Here is a 23,991-nt window from a genome sequence, read left to right as displayed (position 1 = left end):
TGGTTGTTTATATTGTGGGAACTTAAATTTTGAAATAAAAATGAGGGGTCCCCATGTTCGTTTAGGAGCAACAGCACCTTGTTTATACCCAATAAATTCTTATAATAACACCATGATTGTAGTCACGATTGCTTGCTAAATTCACGTTTCCGACGATTGCTACACTGAGAATTGGTTCATATTTATTTTGCACAGAAAAATTTATTACTCAATTCAAAACAACAGAAAAAGATGATAGGTCACCATACTCGTTTGCGAGAAAATGGCGATTTACTTCTATGGCGAGATCCAGCTGTAAACAAAAAGCCGCCATTTTTTAATGCGCGCGCTCTAATCACGCGTGAAATTATGCGCAATAGGGATGCGCAATGCAATACTGGGGAATGACCTTAAGCCTGCGGTTAAAGTACTGATATACGAACTACGCCGTGATTGGCTCATTTCCGTCAGTCGGGGTGGTCAGTTACACTGTTCTTACCTACTTAGGTTTATTTCTGTGACATTTATTTCAAATTTTAAATCGCGGTTAGTTAGTTAATTAGTTAGTTAGTTAGTTAGTTAGTTTTTATTATAAGGTTTTACGATTCTTAGTCTATTCTGATTTTTACAGCTTATTTATTTTTCAAGTAAATATATGAAAGATCATATATTTGAACTGCAAGATATGAAGACATGATTGATCATCGCAGTTCTACACAACTTAAGCAGTTGTGGAATTAAAGCCTGAAAAAAGTTTAGGCCTGAACGGGATTCAAAGCCATGACCTCTGCGATACCGGTGCAGTGCTCTACCAACTGAGCTATCAAGCCAACTGGGAGTTGGTCACGTTGTGAGTTCGTAATATATCCGTAGATGGTGAAGAATACAAGTGAATATATGAAAGACCATATATTTGAACCGCGGAGAACGATTTGAAGATATGATTGATCATCACAGTATTTTACTCATGTTTTCGTTTTTACTCCTGTTTATGTTTTTGTTTTATATATATATATTTTTTATTGTTTTACTGGAGAGATATTTTAAAACTCATTGTAAAGCGCTATTGGATAGTGATAGAAAAAACGCTAGAAATATAAAGTATTATTATTATTATATTAGTGAATGAAATAAACCTTCAAAGGCTACTTTGAGTATTCAGAGAATAGGCCCTTTGAACGATCCGGTCACTTGGTAAGGAATTAATTATACTGGGACGCAAGTTACACAGTAGGACTTTCAAAACAAAGGAAAGTCGGGCTGGACTGGTACGAGTTTCCTTTGTTTTGGAAATCCCATTGTGTAACTTGCGTCCCAGCATAATTAATTCCGTACCATGCGATCGGATCGTGCGAAGGGCCTATTACTTCAAAGGGTACAACAACTGCAATGACATCGATCGAATTTTCCTTCAGTAAATGGCCTCACATTTCGTTCATAATTCCATGAAAATTACTTCGAGAGGAGAAGAAACCATTGAACTGCAATAATATTGTACACAGAGGTTCATTCCGTAAATGTTTTCAACTGTGTAATATCCCAATATTCCTGTAAAGTGCATGCTTTTGCAGCCCATCTCTCTCTCAGTTGGGGTACGCGGAAAAATTGTGTCGAATAAGTTTTTTACAAATCAATGTCTAATTTCTTGCGCGCTGATTGGCTTATTTTCATCATCAATAAGATTACAGACGAATAAAATTTCAATTTATGCAAGCTTTCAAGTTCATTTTTCGGCTGTCAAACTGTCAACTTTTTAACCAATGAGATTTTATGGACTTTTCTAAGTAGCCAATCAAAAAGCGAGAAAACCTATAGACAATGTTCGCGTCATTTGGAATAAACTTCACATATATTTGTTTACGGCAAGTTTACGGCGTCTTTTCCCCTCATTTATTCCCGGCATTTGACCATTTTGGGGTCTTGTTATCGTAAAAAACAAAAAACAAAAAACTGACGTCAATTTGTTAAATTGACACAATTGAAGTATGAGCGAACTGAAATAGCGCAAAGAAAGTGAGTCGCTTTTTGGCGAATATTGGGCCTCACTGCTGAGTGAGTTCAAGAAACTTGTGCCAAAAAGGATTTTTAATCACAAACTGCATAGTTCTAGTTTCAGTTAAACCTCAGTTGAGGTCTCAAGTTTTTACCTTTTATTACTATTCTGTATTTTAGACATTTAAAATATATTTTAGAATTATATTTTTTAGAGGACCCTCCTGAATAGCACCTCCAGGTGGTTGGAGGCCTCCTCTTAATTAATGAATGAATGAATTTATTTATTAAGATATATTAATTGATTAATTAATTTATAAATTTATTTATCATTATTATTATTATTGTTGTTATTTAATATTATAAGTGTTTTTATCGTTAATCAGCATCAGTTTCATTACTGTCTTTCCCGTTGTTGCAATCTTTAAGTTAATCATCATCATCACCATCATCATCGTCATCACCAACTCTATTTGCAGAGGGTAACAAAGAACAGTAGATACACTGAAAAGCCAGTGACCCTCATGCAAATATTTGCAAAATAATAAGATGAACTATAAGACTCTCAAAACCATGATTAAAAATTAATAATATATATAGAAATAATCTCGAAGTTCCATTACTTTTAAGCACTCTCTCTCGAGGAGAAATCGGACCACGTATTCATTAGAAATAATATCATATATGCGACTATGTTGTAAAAAGAACTGAGATGCAACATTCACTAAAGTATTTAAAAGCAGAGCATTAGATTAAGTTTAACAAATAAAACAAGAAAATTAAAAATTTAGATGATAATTAATGGTCCAGGTCATTATAACTGTCCATAAAATGTTTTACAGATGGATTTTTTTTTTGCAGTTTATAGAATTAGGTTGGCTCTTAATGTGGGTAAGCATCATATTCCAGAGGCGGCTTGTTGATACTGAGAAAGAACTGAGAAAGTTGTGTCTCCAATTTTAGTTCTTGGTCTCATTGCACCAAAATGTATCCCATTGCTTTGATGTTTGCTTCTTCTGCTGTGAATTTGCCGTCAGCGCCGTTTCCACAACTAGTGGCGTTGTCAGGGTAACCTCCTGTACCGAATCCGATTCCTGAATCACAAGTGTAACAGTCATTTTCGTTGTTACCAAGAATTCCAATCCTTGCTTTAGGCCAATCATCGCCGGAGTCGCTTACAACATTGAAACCTTCCCTGTTACAATTGGTCTGTACGGAAGCCTGTGAACCAATCAGCGCCTTCCATGTATTACGACCCAGTGACGTGTTGTGGTATTTCCCGTCAGCAATCAATGAGTACAGAGAGCTGGCAGTCTTGTTGAAAGCAATGAACCTATTCTCATGGTCGAACTTCATTCCAAGACAAATCTTGGAGAACGGAGTGTTCCAGTAGGTCGGTAACTTGGTCTCATGTAAGTCAAACCCAGTCTTCCCTGCTTCAAGGTTGAATGATTCCTTGTTGCTCCAGAGTTTAGAATCGTAATGAAAAGTTTTCTACGTTTTAATAAAAAAAGAAAGATCTTATCAGACGTTTTACTATAAATGGAATCGCTGGAAATTAGCCTTACTGTATTAGGTGAACCTATCAAGCAAGTCAAGATCCAAATTAATGGCGTCTAAACTATGCAAGGATACCACACCCCAGGTTTCAAGCTAGCAGGTGGAGGAATAACAGACAGTACAACGGAAGCGAGATATACCTGTGTGCCATTCATCTTTATGACCAGCGTCCATCCACCTCCACCGCATGCGCCAAGACTGGTCATGTGACAAAACACAGCAGCCTTCACAGAACCTATTTTGAGTAAGTAGGCGCTGTTTTGTTTAGACCTGAAAAAATAATTTATTAATATCATAACAGTGAAACTTGAACCGCAATGACCATAATTAGTATCTCTCAAAGGCTCCAGCTATGTAGAACGCCTCTCAGCTCATTGCCATGCGTCAAATGCAACTGAATTTAAATGGGACCCAGAATTCGTTTTGCAAAAAGTTGTTCGATATTTTCAATCACAGGGATTAACCAACACTCAGTTATAATTAGAGGGTTAATTAAGGTCTTAAGAATTATTTACATAAATCTTTGAGGACACCCTTTGATGCATCTCCAATTTTATCTTCAGGGGCACACAAGCAGCTAATCTGGGTCCATGGATGACGGCTATGAAGTAACCAACAAACAAGCATTTTTGAAACAATTCTTCTAGATGCTGGCCAGTCTATATCTGCTTCGGTTTTCCGGCACAAACATCCCAATTTTCTCTTCTCAGCAAACGATTCCTTGTCAAAATGTTGATTTCAGACCACACTGAACCTACTTGGGGTGTGTGCTTTCGGGACCATATCTAGACCTTATCTGGGGAGTGGGGGTGGGTGTTTTCAGCAGAAGGTGGGTGTTTTCAGCGGGCCGGCGTGGGGGAGGAGGGGGGTTGATGGCAGAGAATCGACAATTTTCAGCCGGCAGGAAAGTAGAATCGATGGCAAACACCCAGTTCCAATCTTAAGGTTACTTTAGTGAGGGATCAGTACCCTTACTGTAGCTGGATTTGATTTCCTGGCCAGTGAAATATTTGCAGGAGACAAGATGCTTGAAAAAACATTCTCATCCCCAGAGACGGCGCTCGTTTTGGTCAGCACCAAAAATCACGACCTCTGGTCTGAACCTGCTCAGAGTGATCGTTAAGTATTCTCAGCCAATCAAATTTGTCAGACTTGACTCTGAGGATGCGCAGAGTGACGGGAAGTCCATGAATCGCGGACTTCCGTTGCTGGACCTTCCAGAGGTCGCGATTCTTGGTGCTGACCAAAAGAAGCGCGGCCTCTGGGAACGACAATGTTGAAAAAACAGATCGTTCTAAGTGTCCAAATTGTATGGAATCAACTTGATAATGAATTGCAACTAAATTGTCTTTTTGCTATATTGTAACTACATTTTGTATTTGTTTTCTTTTCTTTCACTTTTTTTCATTACCTTAATGAACTGTTTCGAGGTTTTTCTCTAATAGCAGGGTAAAGGTTTTTCAAGCTCTCTCTTTTCAAGCGATACGATCGGGGTTTGGGCATGGGCTTGTGTATTAGTTTTCCTCATCGACTTGGTGAGAACAAATTACTTACAAGTTCTTGTCATAAATTTCCTTGCACGTAGAACTGTTCAAGTCTGTAAGATCTAAAAGAGACATGATATATTTGTCGTTTATTGTTTGGTAGTGACTTCACTCGGAGTTAAAAAAAAAAAAAAAAAACGTCAACTGCAAAAAATACCCGGACGTGTAAGTATTTACGCGTTTAATTATGAAATAAGGTGTGTAAATACATTAGGCCATTTCCGAGTTACCTTGTGGCTCTGTGTCAAAACAAGTTCTCGTGCAAAACCTTTGAATATGGGTTTGATTTGCATGAAAATGAACCTGTAAGGAGGAACACACTTTCATATGAATGGTTTCGCACGAAGAATTGTTTTGTCACAGAGGTAAAATTAACTTGGAAATGGCCCATTCAAACCGTAGAAATTTCCAATTCAGTACTTCACAATTTTCCTTTGGTAATAATATATTCATGGTTTTTTCTTTAATAGCTCACCCTGTTTGACTACGTTTGCAAATCGAGTTACCCGTTTTGCAAGGAGAAGCTTTGTTAATCAATAACTTGAAGTTCATAATTAGCAAGGTATCTGAGTAACAACGCCGCAGTCTGGAAAGAAACAAGTGGTGTTTTTTTATACAACGAGGAGAGTTAAAATTCCATATCAGGCTCGCATGATAATAACTGTTTGTTGCTACTTAAAAGAGAATAAATTAGAAAACTCTTCAATTCTACCATTCTACCTTCACATCTGTCTCCAGTCCAGGGTAGCTGACATGAACAGGAAAAGGTTTGTTTTTCGTTGTCAGGCAAACAAGAACCGCCATTGAGACAGCTGGTCATCAAACATCCCTGAATAAAATTGACATATTGTAAATATCCTGAGAAGGGCAAAAAACAGTAAATCAATGTATAGACTAAACTCTGAAGTAATTTTAAGTACTTGAAATGACGACGCAAGAGTTTATTCCTGAAGGTTAGAGAGAACCACATTACGCAATGAGAAAGTCTTTGACCTCCAGAAAACTAGAGCGAACGAACTACGAAAACATCATCGTTGCTCTCCCGACTGAGCTCCGCGCCCAGATGGGAACACGTCGTGGGTTATCGGCTGTTAAAGGGCCATTGTCATGATAAAGCGCAGGTGTGTTCTTGATTGACAGCAATCTTCTATAACCAATAGAAATCGAAATACTTAACTATCACGCGCGCCGTCACAAATTCGCCCCAGGTCAGCCTGGAGTTTTACGTGTGGCCTGCGTTGCAGGCGTAAACGGGGAAGGGGTACGTAGGGAGGCAAAAATTAAAACGCGAGGAAGAAGGGGCAGGAACGCCTGCTATAAGAACCGGATTTTTCGCACTACGCCCACCAACTTCGATGCAATCCGATTTCGTCAACTGTCAATTACTGTCAACAGGTTCACCAATCAGAAACTAGCGCGCACTAGGGGAGTTTTGATCATTTTGTTTTTGTTTACTTAAGGTGGAAATTCTGTCACTATAGCGCTATTTCAAATGCGACCGGTGATTTACAGGTTAGCAAAAAATTAGAAACTCCGGCAAAACTTCGAAGACGTCGTCGTACGTATGGGTGGGGAAGGCGGATTTTGAAGAAATGCAAGAAAACAAAAGAAGCCGCTTCTGGAGATGTCGCGCTAATGGATTTGATCTGTATGCAATTTGGAATCGGCGGGAAATTCATCTAAACACGAGTGTCTTCTCATCATGGATGGGCGATTTCCCTTTTACTATACGCCGGGTTCTTTCCCGATGAATTGTCAATACCTTCAACATCAGTCCTTGCCTGTTCCGAGCGTGAGTTTAGCCGCTACTCCAAGCAGTCCAGCTATAACAGTCGGCGAGAGCTCTGTCTGTTCTGATAGTCCGAGATCTCATGAAATGGCAGCAGCTACGATCAAGGGAAACACTGCTCAGTCGAAGAAGCAATATGATAAATGGTCCAATGACGCCGAACAGAAGACGCTGGTTAGCTTGTGGGCTAAACATCATGAGCGGCTAGAGAGCAAAGACTCACACGCAAAGTGTGGGACGAAATTGCACGCGAGATGACTCGGAGATTCGGGACCATACGCTCAGACGACAAATCAACAAGAGGATGAAATATCTGATTGAAAGATACAAAAGCGCTAAGGACTGGAATAGTAAGCAAACTGGAGGTCATGGGAGGGACTCCACTTTCTAAGAGGAGATAGACTTAGTCCTTGGTTGCAGAGATGAGGTAATGCTACGTAATGAAGCAGAAGAGGGAGCAAGTTGAAGTTCTGCTGCCACCACGAGTGAGGCCAGTGATACCGTCGCAGCTGGACAAGAAAGAAGCCATGAAGGGCGAACGGAGTGAAAGAAACCGCGGAAAAGGGCAAGAAATGAAGAGCAAGATGACGAGGAAATAGAAGTGCTCAGGACATCTTTGACTGGAATCGAAAAACAAATAACAGACATGAACTCTTTTATGGAGAGATTCACCAAAGTACAGGAACAACAAACGCAAACGATGAGCGCAGTTGTCGGAGCCCTGACGAGTTTCCTTCAGAAGGCTAACAATTAAATGACTCATGTTGTAAATTAGGATTGTACATCTCATGAACACGGAAAGGAAAATATTTAGTGTTACAGTTTTTCGATGAGAAAGAACTATATGAGAAAATGTGTCAGCAATCAGGTTCATTCTGTTTATTTTTTTATTTTTATTTTTAAGATATGTTATAATTTTTATCTACAAAGAAATCATTTAAATGAAATAAATTTAATTTTAAGATGTGCAATCAAAAATGATGAATCATTGACACAACGACGTATACGAATGCAACCTAGATTTTAATAAACTTGAACCAAATTTATATTTGGATATTTATATGCCGTGTTAAAGAGAGTCTTTTTAGGATGTCACGCTGAAAAACAAGTCCGCAGTCCTGGAACGTACCATCGACAAGATCGTTCTTTTAGAGGCTCCTAGACTCCACTTCAATAGACTGTGAGCAGTCTCTCTTTTGCTCGGAAATCCGTGGGGAAGAACGCAATAAAGAAAGCAAATCAAGTGTGACTGTGAGCGTGACATGCGAGTGGCGAGCGGCGAAGATGCGAGCCGCTAGGAGCGCGGGTGGCTCGCGGCTTCGCATATCATGCTTGCAGGCTCACGACCCACTGCGTTCTTTGCGTTCTTCCCCACGGATTTTCGAGCAAAAGAGAGACTGCTCGCAGACTGCTATGTCCTCAACCGGCCAAGAAGTTTGCTTGTAACGTCAGAGAACAGTTGTTTCTTTATTGGCTTGATTGTGATGAACTATTTCGAATAGATTTAGTGACAATGTATTCCTCAATTTTTTCCGTTTGAATCACTCAACTAGGTTTAAATGCTTTTAGTTCGCATTTAGGAGCTAGTATGTAGGATTCAAACGTGCGTGAAATTTCCCCTACGTGCGGTTGATTTAAAATTTAACTTGTCGATCATCATGTGATTTTTTGCGTATGATTGCATCGATTTTCAGATTAGTTCATCAGTTACCTTAGTCTACTGACCAGTTTACATCAATAGGACGAAATATCTGTAAGTTGTTTGTCTTTGTCTCTCTTCAGTTGGGGCGAAACGGCTTTGAGTTGGGTCCAAACGACTTGGGTAATTTAACATAATATCATATTTGAAAGATGCATGGATCCTGTTGCAATTTGTTTTTAAGTTTGGTTTAAAACGGCATGATGTTTTTGGCTATTTATCGTATCATGGCCTCTAAATCTTCACCTACTGCAGAATCTGCATTCATTTAGCTTTCAAATGGCGTATTTAACTTAAAAAACTGTGGAGATTTAATGGAGAAAAAATTTTTTACATGAGTCGATTAGCCGTGTGGAGTTGACAGAGAGATGAATGGTATTGCAATTCGACGGCAAGTACATGTAGAGTGAAATACGGTATGATTTTTTGGGCTGTTTTACGTGTCGTGCCTCTAAATCATTACGTAATGTGGAGTCTACACTCACCTAGCTTTCAATTGGCGTATTTTACTTAGAAATCTGTGGTGATGTAGCGGAGAAAAAGAACTATGTACATAAGTCGGTTGGTACTGCTGACTTGATCACGTTGCGACCCGACAGGCAGGAAACACGGCACGAGTTATAAGTTAGTTTTGAAAAATTCAAACAGGCCTCAAAATAACTTACTTTTGGCAAATCTGCATTCCCTTAGCTACAAAATAACACATTACGTTAAAGATCAGCTTTGAAAACAAATAGTTTTACTTAGCCGATATGAAAAGGCAGTTTTACACATGCGCAGCTCGTGATACTGTCCCTTTAAAGCTCCCATTCGATTTGCGTTCATGAAATCTTCTCGCTCGCCCAAAGCACAGGGGACCCGAACACTGTATCAGCAATAACATAATCATTTACATTCATGTAAAATTACTTATCGGTGTTTCTGGGTCTGTTTGAGTCGTTTAGAAGGGATATGACTAGAAGCAAAGGTGGTTTGCATTTCAAATATCATCTTGTCTACCGCTTTGTAAAAGCGACGATCCGATTACGTTTACGATTACGATCCAGTTTTCACTATCTTAATTAACTATCTCTCATCGGGTGAGTTTACCCTATCTTCATTAACTATTAACTCTCATCGGGGGAGAGATTCTCAGGTTTCATAAAATCCTCAAACCTTCAAGTCGACCGATGACTATGTGTGATTATGCAATGATAATGTATAACCCCTCAAAAGGCAGGAGTCAGTCGAGAAAGATTAGTTTACTACAAACGGGAAAATATTTCTGGTTAAACTCTCTGTTTTTTTTGTTTTGTTTTGTTTTTTTCAGACTTAAACACTATAATCTGTCAATTTCCCTACGCCAAACCATCGCACTGTAAATGATAATGTTAAAATTTCAACCATGCACTTCCATAGGGGTTTCATCCTTAAGCCAGGAAATATAGCTATCTGTCATAAAAAAAATACACTCAATTTTACATATTTGTAAAAAAAAAACCCTCATCTTTTCATCTTCGTCAACAGCATTTTATTGAACTATTTTCTGGGAGATTTAAACACCTGCTGCCTCAAGGGTGGTTCTTGTCTGCCCGGCGACGAAAACCAAACAGTTAAATGTTAATTTTCGTAAACATTTTTTCCCTAATTTTCGCATTATTGTGCGAAAGAGATAATGACAGAAATTTAGCAAACCCACGCCGGTGACATTAACTTTTTAGTAGTTCTCTCTGGCTGAAAAGAAGGCTTGCCAAGGAATTTGGCGAAAGTAGCAATGACATTGTAATTCCGAGTTTATTCATTAATTCCTTCATTCCTTCCCTCCTTAGTTACTTACTCTTTCCCTTCATGAGATCAGTGTGAAAGTAACACCTTGCTCATCAACGCACTCTGTATTGCCGTTGGGGATATTTTATAAGCTTTAATCTGTTTGTAGCCGTTGTTATAGACCTTTGCTAGGTCACGTGATTTTCAAAAAAGAAATTCGCCAGAGTTTTAATAATTTGTGTTATTAAATTCTCAACCTCGGATACTGCAATTCTAGCTTTCTGATTGGTTCACTGGACCTCGGTTACCAGCTATTATACCTGCGTTTGACCTTATATGGAAATGAATGCGGTAAATGTCGCTCGGCATAAACCTTTTCGCGGGAAGCCAAGTTTCGTCGACAAAAAAGTGGATGAAAAAAAGCAGACTCGGTGAGCTTTGTACAGAAGAAATACAGGAAATTATGGAAAATGCCGTCCCGGTAAAAGCAAAAAAAGCCACAAAGTTCAAGATTAGATTATTTTACGGTAAGTATACGTTAAGTTTCCTTTAAAAGTTGCAAAATTAGAATATGACCGTCGAGATTTTACGCATTCATGAAGATTATGTCACAAAAACAACGTTTACCTTAACAGAATGGCTTGCTGGTCCTGGTGGTACCAAATTTCGAAACCGATCTAAGAAATGTCAAAGGAAGAACTGGATGTTTGTTTGAGGTGTTTTTACACGTCTGCGAGGACGAAAGATGGCACGTATTGCGAAATCCATTAGAGCCGCCACTGATCATTTCCTTCGCACGCCACCGCACAATAAACCGTTTTCCATTATCTCTGAACAGGCAAATAAATTATTAGAGCATGTGTAAAAAGCCTCAGGAAAACAGGCATCATTTCCGGCGTAGTCCATAAGAAGCCAATTTCCAATGAGCGGATGAGGAAACTGTTCGACTTAGCGAGCTCGGATCAGCCGAGAGCAAAACTTCCGCACAACTACAGAGGAAGACCCGAGTTTTATCTCGGTCTCTTTTTTAACCAAAGAGAACGGAAGAATGAACGACACCTGGCGCCAACAATTCTGTCCATGCGAAAAACACCTCAAGGAGTTGAGTGTTTTGAGCTGAACTGAAATAAGCCCGGTTTTTTACCAGCCACGAAAAACCATCAGGGTGGCCTCGGAGATTCTGAAGCTCGAAGATGAATCTGACGCTAAGATAATTTCTGTCCCTGACTCTGAATCTGGCCAACAACATACAGCTCGAAATGCCAAGGCTTTCAAGGCAAGGGAATCCTGAAAGCGGTCTTGTCGAGAATAATTTTGGTACAACGTCTGTATCACATGGCGATCAAAGTTTTCCGCAGCATTATTACAACGGCAATATGTGCAAGTGCACAATTATTCGGCTCCTCTCCATGACTCGAACTTGATGGCTTTTCAAACTTTCTGACCAAGGCTATATCTCCTTAATTTGATAGACGTTCCTTGAATTCTACTTAATTGTAATTTCATTCAGCAAATTCGCTTGCTTCGCTTTCAAATTTTTCATTCAACTAGTTTTACAACCGAGGCGCATGTCATGTGATTTCCCACTTGTTGTTGTTTTTGCCACATCGACTTCCGGTCGCTTTGCTAAATTAAAATCCAATGAAATTAAGCTATAATTTCCAAGGATACAAACGCACCGAATTTAATAAAACAATTATTCCATTCGCGCTTGTTGGATATGAGATTGGTTATAGCCAACTGGGCCCTACGGGCCTCGTTGGCTATTTACCACCTCATATCCAACGCGCGCTCATGGAATAATTGTTAAATATGTGATAAGTAGACCCTCACGTGAATAACATTTATTTTATAAAACTGTGTTAGATTTTCATGAACCATTAACGGCCCACATTTGGCCCACGAAATAAATACACCAAAGTAAACTGCATTGTAATTTTAAAAAATGAAAAAAAGAAGTAGTTTTTGAACCTGCGTCCACAGCGTTTTGATTCTATTTTGTTAATTTTATTCAGTGATGTTTGATGACCAGCTGCTACAATGCATGGTGGTTAATGTTTAACTGACAGAGAAAAACAAACCTTTTTTTCTTGTTAGACGCTTTGGATTCGTTTATAATGCACAATTTTTGGAACAAGGGACTGAACTTGTTAAGCAAAAGTTGATCGCACTTTTCGTCAAGTTCATGGTTACTGTTTTGGTCGAGGAAATTTCCCCAGAGAAGACTTGCTGTAGGTTAACTTGTCCAAATAAAACAACATCAAACTTTCGGATGCAGAGAACCTTGCAATGAATAATAAATAAGTTTAGAAATGCACGCACATTAATGGTCGCCAGTCTTGGTGTTAATCAAGCCCGCACTGTTTTCTCAGTTATATCATCATTATGTCCTTTCTAGAAGAAAAGCTCTCTTGGTTAAAATTATATTAGCTAATAAATACAACTTTGCCAGTCTGTCATACTGAGTGTGCTAGCCTTGCAATGAATTTGGTGCAATTTAACTTGTTAAATTTGCCTCAAACTATAGTTAAACATCGAGCACCTCCTTGAAGAAAGAAAGATTCGGCAATTATATCGATAGAACATTTTGGTTTTCGTCACCCCTCCTTCAGGACTATACAGTAGAAACTGAACTTTATCTGCTGTTGTGTTAAGCAGGTGTCAGGGATCACGACTACATTTGAATGCGACAATTTTCATACGTTTGAGATTCCATGCAATCGCACGAAAAATACCTCAAACATCTCAGAAAACATTACGAAAATAAAAAAGCTGAGAATGGCAAAGAGAAGGTTGATAATAACGAAATATGTGCGATATAAGATGGCCAGACACTTGTCTATTTTGCTTTATTTAACTTATGACAAAGAAAACATGATCACTCTATTTTAAATACCATTCAACGAAATGGGCTGCTCTAAGTGATAACGAAAATATATCTGTGTGTAAATTTTGGGGTTATTTAAGCCAAACGAATCTGGGTGTACAAATTCCGGTCCTTTCGCCTGACACCAGGCCGAGCCGTGACAAACAAAGACTTCTGGACTACAGCTAGCACTTACAAAGTCAGGTATTTATAAAGTGAATCTGAATTTGAATTTGAATTTAAACGTAAATATACCTTGAGCAGAATGGAGAAAGTAACTCCCTGCTGATCGTGAAAGTTGGTGTTTTCTTTGATGAGGGAAATGTCGTGCTTGTTCAGTTCACAAGTGCCTTTGCTGTCCTTCTTGGATGACATCTTGTAGTTTGTAGAAGTACACCAAGCGTTTCTCATACATTGTTGGCCGCACGATAACAAACTGGGAGAATCAAACCGTTTGACAACGTATCCCTTAAGCTGCTTATTTTCCCGCGTTGTGAAGTATGATGAACGAGAAAAGGTAGCTGCTTCTTCGGCAGAGAAAACGAAATGAGCTTGAAACAGGAAAAATATTAAAACTTTTTCATCTGCCATTGCTGATCGGACTCGTAAGAAACTGCTAGCTTTTAATGAAATGTTGATCCCTTTTATCTAATGGTGACGTTACTTTACTTGAACCCGCATTGTTTATACATGTGCGATAACATGATTGACTAATTTCATTCGGTGATTATTAGATCGAGGCGTGCGTTGGTGAAGCACTACAGCTGTTGTTTCATATGTATTCCGTAAATTCTTACCAGTCTCCCTTCCAGCTGCACTGCTTTTACGATGCGTTAGATTTGTTTCAGCTGTGACAACCATTTCAAGTTTTTAATTTCCAAACTTTGAAAGCAAACTGCAATTCAAAGCCAAACTGACTAAATTGGGCCCACTACGAATTGCAGTTGAAAGCTAGACACTTGTTTTAGTATCAGGGAACGTCTGGGATAGTGGGCGTTTATAAGAGTGGGCCCTAATTGTAAAAGGGGCGCATCCTTAAGAGAATACTTCACACTGAGGGCAATTAATAAAGAGGGAGGAGCTTATTGGGAAAAGGGTTATAATTCTAATCATTGAGGGAAGTATGCATCTACTAACATCTATATCTACATTTATTGAGTCAGCAGAAACTAGTACAGTTATAACGCAAACTTTAACATAAGAACTAGTACTGGTCAAAATGTCGAATGTAATAGAAAACTACACATAAAAGTATGTAAATAAAATAATAATAATAGTAATAATAATAATAATAATAATTCGAATCAACAAATTTTTTGAAACGGATTTTACTATAAAAATTAACGTTAAGAAACAACGACGTTTCGACCGTTCGACGGTCATTTTCAAAATGAAAGTAAAATTTTTGTATGCGCTCAAATATAACTAACCGAATTCGCAAAAACATGCCTGCATTGACTCAAAGACAATCCCAGCGGCCAGAAGTCCTCTGACCACCCCCCTGTCTAGGAGATTGGCCCCTCACGCATGCACGTGGCATGGACCACTCCAGCAGGGTGCCATGTCAACAGAGAAGCCTCAAACAAGGTCAAACAACTGAGTAAAATACCTAGAAACACAGTCAATATCAAGCTTATTTAACACTGAAAACACAAATTCTAGCTAGTTAGGGGTGTCAGTAAAAGACACCCTCCCCTCCCCACTGCTTTTGACAGCTGGCCCCCAGCAAGCCACCAGCATGGATCGAGTCACTTTGTTTGTTCAGTTTTGGTTTAAGTTTACGAATAAAACACACTTCAAAAATCAAACAGTCGAGGTTACTCTGACATTTTTTCAAAATCTCGAAATTGTTATTAATGGTCTCTGGATCCTTTCCGTGCTGATCCTTTACGTGGTTGCCGATTGTTGATCGCTTGTGTTCCTCCACACGTTGAGGTAGGTGTCGACTCGTGAAGCCGACATAGTCTGCATCACACAGACCACACTTGTAATAATAAACAAATTTTTTGTTGATTCACAATTGGAGATTTATGTTTTTTTTTAATTGTCCTTTGATCTTCTGACTTGTGTAAATAGGCTGGAAAACGGCATCAATCTTTCGACTGAGATCACCGAGTTGGTGTCTTACCGCATTTGCCGATTTCTGGTCTTTGAACGGTAAGACAATTCTGACGGGAGCATCTCGTTCATCGGATAATTAGAACGCACATTCTCAGTAACTTTCATTTCAATAAAATGTCTGATGGTGTTCTCTACGAGGGTTTCAGGATAATGCAGGCGAGCAAAAGCAATTTTATGACTTTCACATTCTCGACGGAAGAACTGCCAATTCGAGGAGAGTTTGAACGCACGGTTTAACATTGTCTTTGAAGATTGATATATTAAATACGCCGTGATTGGCTCATTTCAGTCCGCGTAATTTCAGGTAATGGCGAATTTTGGGCCCCACTGTCGAGTGAGTTCAAGAAACGTATACCAAAAAGGATTTTTATACACAAACTAAAACAGTTTTACTTAATCTTTTTAATCTTAATTAGTAGTAGTATTTTTTAATCTTAGTTCTAGTTTTATACCTTGGTTGTAGTCAAAAATTTTTACCTTTTATTACTATTATGTATTTTCGACATTTAAGATATATTTTATAATTGCACTTTTTAGAGGACCCTCCTGAAAACCACCTGTAGGTGATTGGAGGCTTCCTCTTAAAATATTAATTTAATATATAGATTTAGGCTAGCCTAAAGCGTAGCTCCTGGGCCGGGTTGTTCAGAGCCCGATTAAGCTAACCCAGGATAAGGTAGAATTTTGATTTGAGTTTTGTAACTTTGTGGTGAGGTTTTCTGTATATTGGCGTTCTGTTTTGAGTGTTAACACAAAACAAAAGCAGTGAAAACGGTTAACTTTTAGTCCTAGGTTAGCGTCAACCGCCTTCCAAACAACCTCGCCCTGTTTTCAACAAGTTAGCCTGACATGAGCCCGCGATCCAATCGAAAAACAGCCCTTGGTCAGCGGTTAACTTCCAAAAAACACGTGACCACGATGAGCTCTAAACTAGAGCCCGCGATATGGTTACGTGATGCTGGTCAGCAGATACCTTGTTTTGACAGATGTCAGTTGGTCATAACATGTATGTCTAATGCAGGAGGGAGAGGTCAACTTCGCTTGCGTAGCCATGCGATTGCGCGCCCGATGATCTTGGCCATTATGACGTCACTCGTGAGCCGGCCAGTGAAGTTTCGGTGGCCGCTAAAATAATGACGCCAGAAAAGTTTTTCATCCGATGATTGCTCAAAGAATTTGAAAGAAAGCGATCAACAGAGCACAGGAATAAGATAACCTGTTAATACTGTGTTTAAAAATACTTTGGTTTTCAAAAACTAGATGTCAAAAGGCTCAAAAACACGCAAAATTTCGAGATCGCTCAATTGTAAACTTGATTTAATAGTGAAACTTTGTGCTCGTTTCATGGGCGATATCTGGAAAACCTAACAATGAACAACACAAACACAAAAATATGATCTTGATATGGTTCAAAACGTTTGAATGGTGATGAAAACGAATCATTTAAAATATGCATAAAAATGATCAGTGGGTTTAAATCCATTATTTTGTAGACGACAGCATGGAGGTGTTGGATTAGTTGTTCATTACATCAGACTTCCGGTTTTCTAGTTACAAGACCCCGTTGCATCTTGGGTCCATGTGCTTTTCGTGATCCGCCATCTTGTTCACTTTTTGAGTTGTATGTCTTGTATGCGGAATAAATCCTTGCTTTGAAGCCTAAATATTACATGGTGGCGGCGGTAGCTGGAAACCCTCAACGCTAAACAATGCCAGGAGGCGACGAATCTAGTCCATCAGCGTCGGAGACGATTAATCAGGCCCAAACGACCACACAAATTCCTCTTCCCGGAAAGTTCGAAGAGGCAAACAGCCCACAAGCAGCAGACGCATGACCAAAGTGGCTTCGCCGATTCGACAGGTACAGAGTAGCGTCAGGGCTCAACAATAAACCACAAACGGAGTAGGTCAGTACTCTCCTTTATGCAATGGGTGACAGTGCCGATGATATTCTTCAAACGCTTCAATTAGACGAAGGAACTGTCTCCTACGAGGAGATCAAGAAATCATTAAACGACCATTTTGCTGAACGGCGAAACGTAATCGTGGAGAGAGCGCGTTTTAACAAAAGGTCCCAAACAGCGGGAGAATCGGTCGACACATTCATCCAGGATCTATACAGATTAGCAGATAATTGTGACTATGGTGTGTTAAAGGATAGCTTAATTCGAGACCGAATTGTAGTGGGGGTACTTGATGATTCACTTTCCGATCGACTTCAATCAAAAGCTTCTCTTACACTCGCACAAGCCGTTCAAATGAGTCGTCAGGCAGAATCTAGAGCACAAACCCGTGATCTTGTCCGTGGGGACAACAAACCAGCTTCAGTTGAATCTATTAACTCAGGAAAGTCTGGAAATAAAAAACTTCCGAACAAAGAAACTCCCAAACATGCCCAAAGTTGTGGATGGTGTGGCCGCGAAAGACACCAGCGCCAAGTTTGCCCGGCTAAAGACGCTACCTGTAACAAATGTAAAAAAAAGGGACACTTTCAAAATGTTTGTCGCAGCCCTGCCTCCCCAACAAAGAAAGTATACGAACTCGAAGATGAGGAAGAGCAGGAAGAGGGAGATGAGGTTCTATTTCTTGGAGAAGTTCAAACCACAAGGGGGGGTTGGACCGCCCAACTCGGGATTAATGGCCACAGTACTCGCTTCAAGCTGGATACCGGTGCCGCAGTCACAATCATTGGTGCACATACCTCGTGGCTGAAAGATCAGAAGTTTGCCAAACCGAAACAAACCTTACGAGGCCCTGGAAATATTCAAATCTCAGTCATTGGCATGTTTCAAGCTAACCTCTCATACCGCCAGAGAAAAGTTACTGAACCAGTCTATGTCATACCAGACCAGACATGTCCACTGCTAAGCAGAAAAGCCTATGTTGCATTGGGGCTAATCACTCGTACAGATGACGAGATTGGTGAAGTCACTCCACAAAATGCTGATTTCAAAACCGAATTCCCCTCACTGTTCAGTGGCCTGGGAAAGGTGAAGACTGAAGTCCACATAACGCTGCAACCTGACGCAAAGCCACATTGCGTTTACACGCCAAGGAAAATCCCTTATCCGCTATTGCCAAAGGTCAAACAATAATTAGACTGTATGCTTCAACAGGGAGTTATCTCACCAGTAACAGTCCCAACTACTTGGTGCTCTGCTCTCGTCCCAGTCCCCAAACCTAATGGCAATGTCCGACTCTGTGTAGATCTAACCCAGTTAAACAAGGCGGTCAAGCGAGAAATCTATCCAATGCCATCAGTCGATGAGAGTCTTGCCAAGCTGGGAAAAAGTCGCTTCTTCACCAAACTCGATGCAAATAGTGGGTTTTGGCAGCTTCCCCTTGATGAAGAGTCAAAACTGCTAACTACATTTGTAACACCATTTGGCCGCTACTGCTTCAACCGCCTTCCGTTCGGCATAAGCTCTGCGCCAGAGATTTTCCAGCGTACAATGTCCGAAATCCTTAAAGATGTAGAGGGCGTAATTTGCCAAATGGATGACATTCTAGTCCATGGAGCTGATCAAGAAGAACACGACAGACGTGTCAGAGCTACACTGCATTGTCTACAAGAGGCTGGCATAACCCTCAACATTGAGAAATGCCAGTTTTTCAAGACCTCTGTGAAATTCCTAGGCTCCATTATTGACGAACAGGGAATACATGCAGACCCAATGAAGACGAAAGCCATATCAGAATTTCCACCTCCCCAAAGTGTGAAGGACCTGCAACGCTTTATGGGGATGGTGAACCATTTGGGGAAATTCATTCCCCGACTAGCCGAGATGAGCGAACCCCTGCGTCAGTTGTTATGCAAAGACACCACATGGCTGTGGACAGACCCCCAGCAGAGAGCCTTCGAACAGATTAAAACGGCCCTCACATCAGCTGACGTTTTAGCATGTTATGACCCAAGTCGACCAACCATCATCGCAGCTGATGCCTCCTTAAACGGCATTGGTGCAGTCCTCCTCCAGGTACAAGACGACGGGAATCGTAGACCCATCAGCTATGCATCACGATCACTCAGTGATGCTGAGAAACGCTATGCTGTCATAGAGAAAGAAGCACTAGCAGGAGTTTGGGCATGTGAGAAGTTTAGTGAATATGTTGTGGGCATGAATTTTGTCCTAGAAACTGACCACAAACCCCTTCAAACCCTCTTCAACACCACTGAGCTTTCCAAGACAGCACCGCGTATCCAGCGGTTTCGCCTTAGGTTAATGAGATTCAGCGTCACTGTCCAATATGTGCCTGGGAAACACCAGCTAACAGCTGACGCACTCTCCCGTGCACCTACAGAAAGTCCCAGCGAAAGAGACGAACAGTTTGTAGACGAGTTACAGAGCTTTGCAGCCCAGACAGTGTTCACATTCCCAGCGACTACGCAGCGCTTGTCACAGATACGAGAGGCACAGATCGCTGACGAAGAATGCGCTCAAATCAGGAACTATTGCAGTCAAGGATGGCCAGCATACATGCCTCACTAACCCTTACTACGTCCCTACTGGGAAAACAGGGCCCATTTCAGCATTGTTGATGACTTGCTTCTCTGTGACGAGCGCATAGTGATTCCCAGGTCCATGAGACTGGAGATACTTGGCTGCATTCATGCTGGTCACCTTGGTATAACCAAGTGCCGAGCTAGAGCTCGAACCTCTGTATGGTGGCCAGGGCCCTCTACGCAGATTGAAAACATGGTGGCAAATTGTAGCACCTGTGCCAAAGATCGCCCTGAGCTCAAAGAACCACTCATGTCAACCTCCTTCCCTTCACGTCCATGGGAAAGGCTAGCTGCCGACCTCTTTGAACTCAAAGGAAAGATCTACTTGATTGTTGTTGATTACTATTCAAGATGGTTTGAGATCAAGAAACTGAATGACCAATCATCTGCCAGAGTCAGTTTAATCATGAAAGAACTATTTTCCACACATGGCATACCTGGCATCATTGTATCAGATAATGGCCCACAATTCAGCTCTGATGCCTTTCGGCTGTTTGCCACTGAGTACGATTTTGTTCATGTGACAAGATCACCTAAATACCCAAGAGCCAATGGGGAAGTTGAAAGGGCAGTCCGTACTGTCAAAGCACTGCTCTGCAAGAATGAAGACCCGTATCCAGCCCTCCTTGCTTACCGATCTACACCTTTGCAAAATGGGTTTTCACCCAGCGAGTTACTAATGGGGCGCCGTCTGCGAACCAAGGTTCCTGCCATGCCCAGTGTCCTCAAACCAAATGTGCAAGATACCGACAGGCAAAGAGTGCAACTGAGAGAGGACGAATACAGGTCAAAGCAACAGATTTATCATGACAAACGACACCAAGCCCGTGCCCTCCCTCCACTCACCACTGGCGAGCAAGTTTGGGTGCGCGACCAGAACCGGGAAGGTCAGATCATTGGAGCAACCAAGCTACCGAGATCCTATTTGGTGAAGACCGACATGAGCACATTGCGACGTAATCGGTCTGCTCTAGTTCCAACCAGTTCGAAGCCAGCCTTTCCCTCTGATGGCCTAACTGTGGCACCTCGCGATCACGCACTGCCCGTGGACCAAACACCTCCAAAGGTTTCTACCCATGTGCGAGAGAATCTACCGGCTGAACCTTCAACACCTGCCGGATCCACAGCAGCTGTGTCAACCCAAGAAGACCATCCGAACACTGGGAACTCTCTTATGGAGCGTGTTACACGCTCAGGACGAGTAGTAAAACCGCCACAACGGCTAGATCTGTGAACATTTAACAAAGCGAACTTGCCTTGAACATTGTTACATTATTGTTGAGTTTACCGAACTGTGTGCACAGAGTTAGCACTCAAACTTTGGGGGGAGATGTTGGATTAGTTGTTCATTGCATCAGACTTCCGGTTTTCTAGTTATAAGACCCCGTTGCGTCTTGGGTCCATGTGCTTTTCTTGATCCGCCATCTTGTTCACTTCTTGAGTTGTATGTCTTGTATGCGGAATAAATCCTTGCTTTGAAGCCTAAATATTACAGGAGGACCTGCTGATCAGTAATCGAAAACCTCGAAATATGAGAAAGTATTAGATGGAAAATGCTCCCTTACAAAGAAGTTTAAGCTATCAAGTCATAAGCTGGGTTGGAAAGTAAATAATGCACCAAGGAATTATTTTCTGCGCTAAATTATCCGCAAAACCGTCGAAGATAACATTTTCTTCTGCGAGGCCAACCAACTGACGCAAGCTTCCGAGAAGACGTGTGGATATTTTAGATGGTAAAATGATACAAAATCATTGTATGGGAGACCTAGATGAAACGGATGATATTCAGAATAACATGGACGAGACCTTAACAGAAAGGTGCTTCATTTCATGTGAAAATGTTCGTCAAATATGAGATCAATGCAGGATCTGTTTCCTCGGGCGTCCGCATGCAATGCAAAGCTGTTTTTTGTCTCGCAGCTTCTTCTGAACTTCTGACAAGAAAGGCATCCTAAACTGTTGCTTTGGGTTCTAATTTTTTTGTTAATTTCTCAGTGAGTTCACTTAAACCTGTATAGACTGTAAAAGAAAACTGTGTAGGATGTTACATGGAAAGAACTAAAAAATAGAGAATCTGGTTCCAAGCAGCAACTGAATTGAAGAGGAAAGAAAATATGAACTGGGACACTTCTTATGCTAAGCCATTGGCAATAAGAGTTAACTTATCCAGGAGAAACCTGTTGAGCCAAAATGACTTATCGCCAAAACAAAGAGTTCAGTATACTAAGGAAGGTTATGACAAAGGTGATCTCTTATTGTAACCAAACCGCTTGTTTTCTAATAGTATCTGTCTTGAGACACCGTGAAAGCTTTACTGCCTCTAAGTTTGAAATGATAATCAATTCTTTTCTTTATACTTTATGCTTTTAATTTTCATCACAGTAAATCGTATTTAAATAAAGATAGCTTCGACAATTATTTTACATTAAGTTTAAACTGACCTACAAAGAAATATTGTGGAGAAGAGTGTCACAGAGGTTGTACATTTGTAAACATGAACCCCAAGCCTGATTTCTCCCCAGCTCCATCCATCCCAGGTTCCCTGTTGCTTTTTGCATTGATGACTTTATTTTTGGCTTCAAGAGAATGCATCATGCAAGTGATAAGCATACATTTTCCACAAATAACAAAAAAAACACACAAGATTGGGTTTTAAATGTTTAATTGACAGTACATTGACAATAAATAGATAGCTTTACATGGTCAGAAAACGGGCCTGCTTGGATGGTCTTGCAAAGGTAGTGGAGGATGGTCACCTACGATCAAATAAGACTCCTCTTAATATTCACCAGTTGAAAATTGGAGTAAATGTTGATGTTGACCTCCCTTCCCTCTTTGGTTTTTATTTCACCCCTAACTCTTTTCAACACAAAATGTAAACTAAAAGATAAATTCCCTAATGAGATCTAGCACCAGGAACTCAATATGTATTTACCATTAAAAAGCTAATTCTCACAATTAAATGATCCAAATCTATCCACCTTTTAAGTCCCGTCCAAGCAGATACAATGCGGTAATGTACATGGAACTAATATCATAATTTATAAAACATTATATAGCTCATTTCCAGTATCAATGTATTGAATTGAGGTCTTCAGATTTTCACATAAAGAATTTTTTTCAGTACCCTCACCTGCACAAAGGAAAATAAAATTTCTGAAGCATGTCAAGCAAACTACAACAAACACTCTGCATAAAGCATTTTTGGATCCTGACATAAACAAAAGTTACAATATTGTTTAGGAATTAAAATAAATCAAACTTCAAATTCCTAAATTGTTGATCCAGTTGTGACAATTTTGTAAACATCATAAGATCAGCAACAGGAACTCAAGGTGACCAGAGTTTGGAACTCAAGTTTTGTTATATAAACATACATGATTACAGCTGACAGTGAGGCCCCTTATTTGGTCATAGGTGACAAAGAAAGCCCTCCCCCCAGTGACCCTAGATGAGCTAAGTTTCACACCATTTTGTTGAGAAAGCGAAACACAAGTCACCCTTAGCAACATAACCAGGGTAACACTGGTAGGCCTCATAACCTTTCTTCGTCAAAATACGGGCCTACCTGGGGCAACTCATGGTATGAAGAAATCAAAATTAACTCACAAAACCCCACAGTGATCAAATGACTGAAAGGAAGCCAAAGGAAGAAGGATAACTGAGCATTAGAATATGAAAAAAGGCTTAAGTAATCCTGGAGGGACAACTTCATTTCATATAAACACTTGATAAAGTTGCCTCAGAAGGGTCTGATAGTGTCGTCTCCAGTACCCAAGACCATATAAATGAGGCCTAGTACTCTCTCCTCCGTAGAGGCTCTCTAAGGGAAATTGAATATACTCTGAACTACCACCCTAAGGTCAAAGCAGCACAAGAGAGGCCTATGCAGAGGAGAGAGGGCCTTGTATGTCATTACGTTTAAAGAAAAGTCTTACAAGACTAGACTGCAAACCATGGGTAAAATGTAGACTGCAGGCTTTTTAAGAATATCATATTCCCATTTTCATTTATAGAGAGATCGAGCTAGCCATACACTAGCTAATCTGAGCTGTATACTTCAGGCTAACAGGAGAACTAAACTCTCTATAAAGGAAATGGGAATACAATATTCTAAAAAAGTCTGCAGTCTTCATTTTTATCCTATGTCTGCATTTTTCCTATCCTATGTCTTATTTAAATAATTAAACT

General features: G+C 40.3%; 1 protein-coding gene and 1 pseudogene across 1 annotated transcript; both read right to left on the bottom strand.

Annotated features, from left to right (window-relative positions):
* Positions 1–2,783: 2,783 nt before the first annotated feature.
* LOC145492144 (uncharacterized) lies at positions 2,784–14,096 on the bottom strand. The gene is made up of 5 exons (XM_081471480.1): positions 13,431–14,096; positions 5,796–5,904; positions 5,086–5,137; positions 3,672–3,801; positions 2,784–3,465 (listed from the first exon to the last, which is right to left on the bottom strand). Exons 1-5 carry the CDS (start codon positions 13,764–13,766, stop codon positions 2,944–2,946), a joined length of 1,149 nt encoding a protein of 382 aa, XP_081327606.1. The 5' UTR covers positions 13,767–14,096; the 3' UTR covers positions 2,784–2,943.
* A 114-nt stretch (positions 14,097–14,210) lies between these two features.
* On the bottom strand, positions 14,211–15,536 carry LOC145493594 (uncharacterized; annotated as a pseudogene).
* Between the last annotated feature and the right edge of the window lie 8,455 nt (positions 15,537–23,991).

This window comes from Orbicella franksi, chromosome 7 (assembly GCF_964199315.1).
Source record: "Orbicella franksi chromosome 7, jaOrbFran1.1, whole genome shotgun sequence".
NCBI classification, from domain to species: Eukaryota; Metazoa; Cnidaria; class Anthozoa; order Scleractinia; family Merulinidae; genus Orbicella; species Orbicella franksi.
The sequence above is the reverse complement of the archived record's forward strand: the minus strand, read 5'-3'. Positions and strand labels throughout refer to the sequence as shown.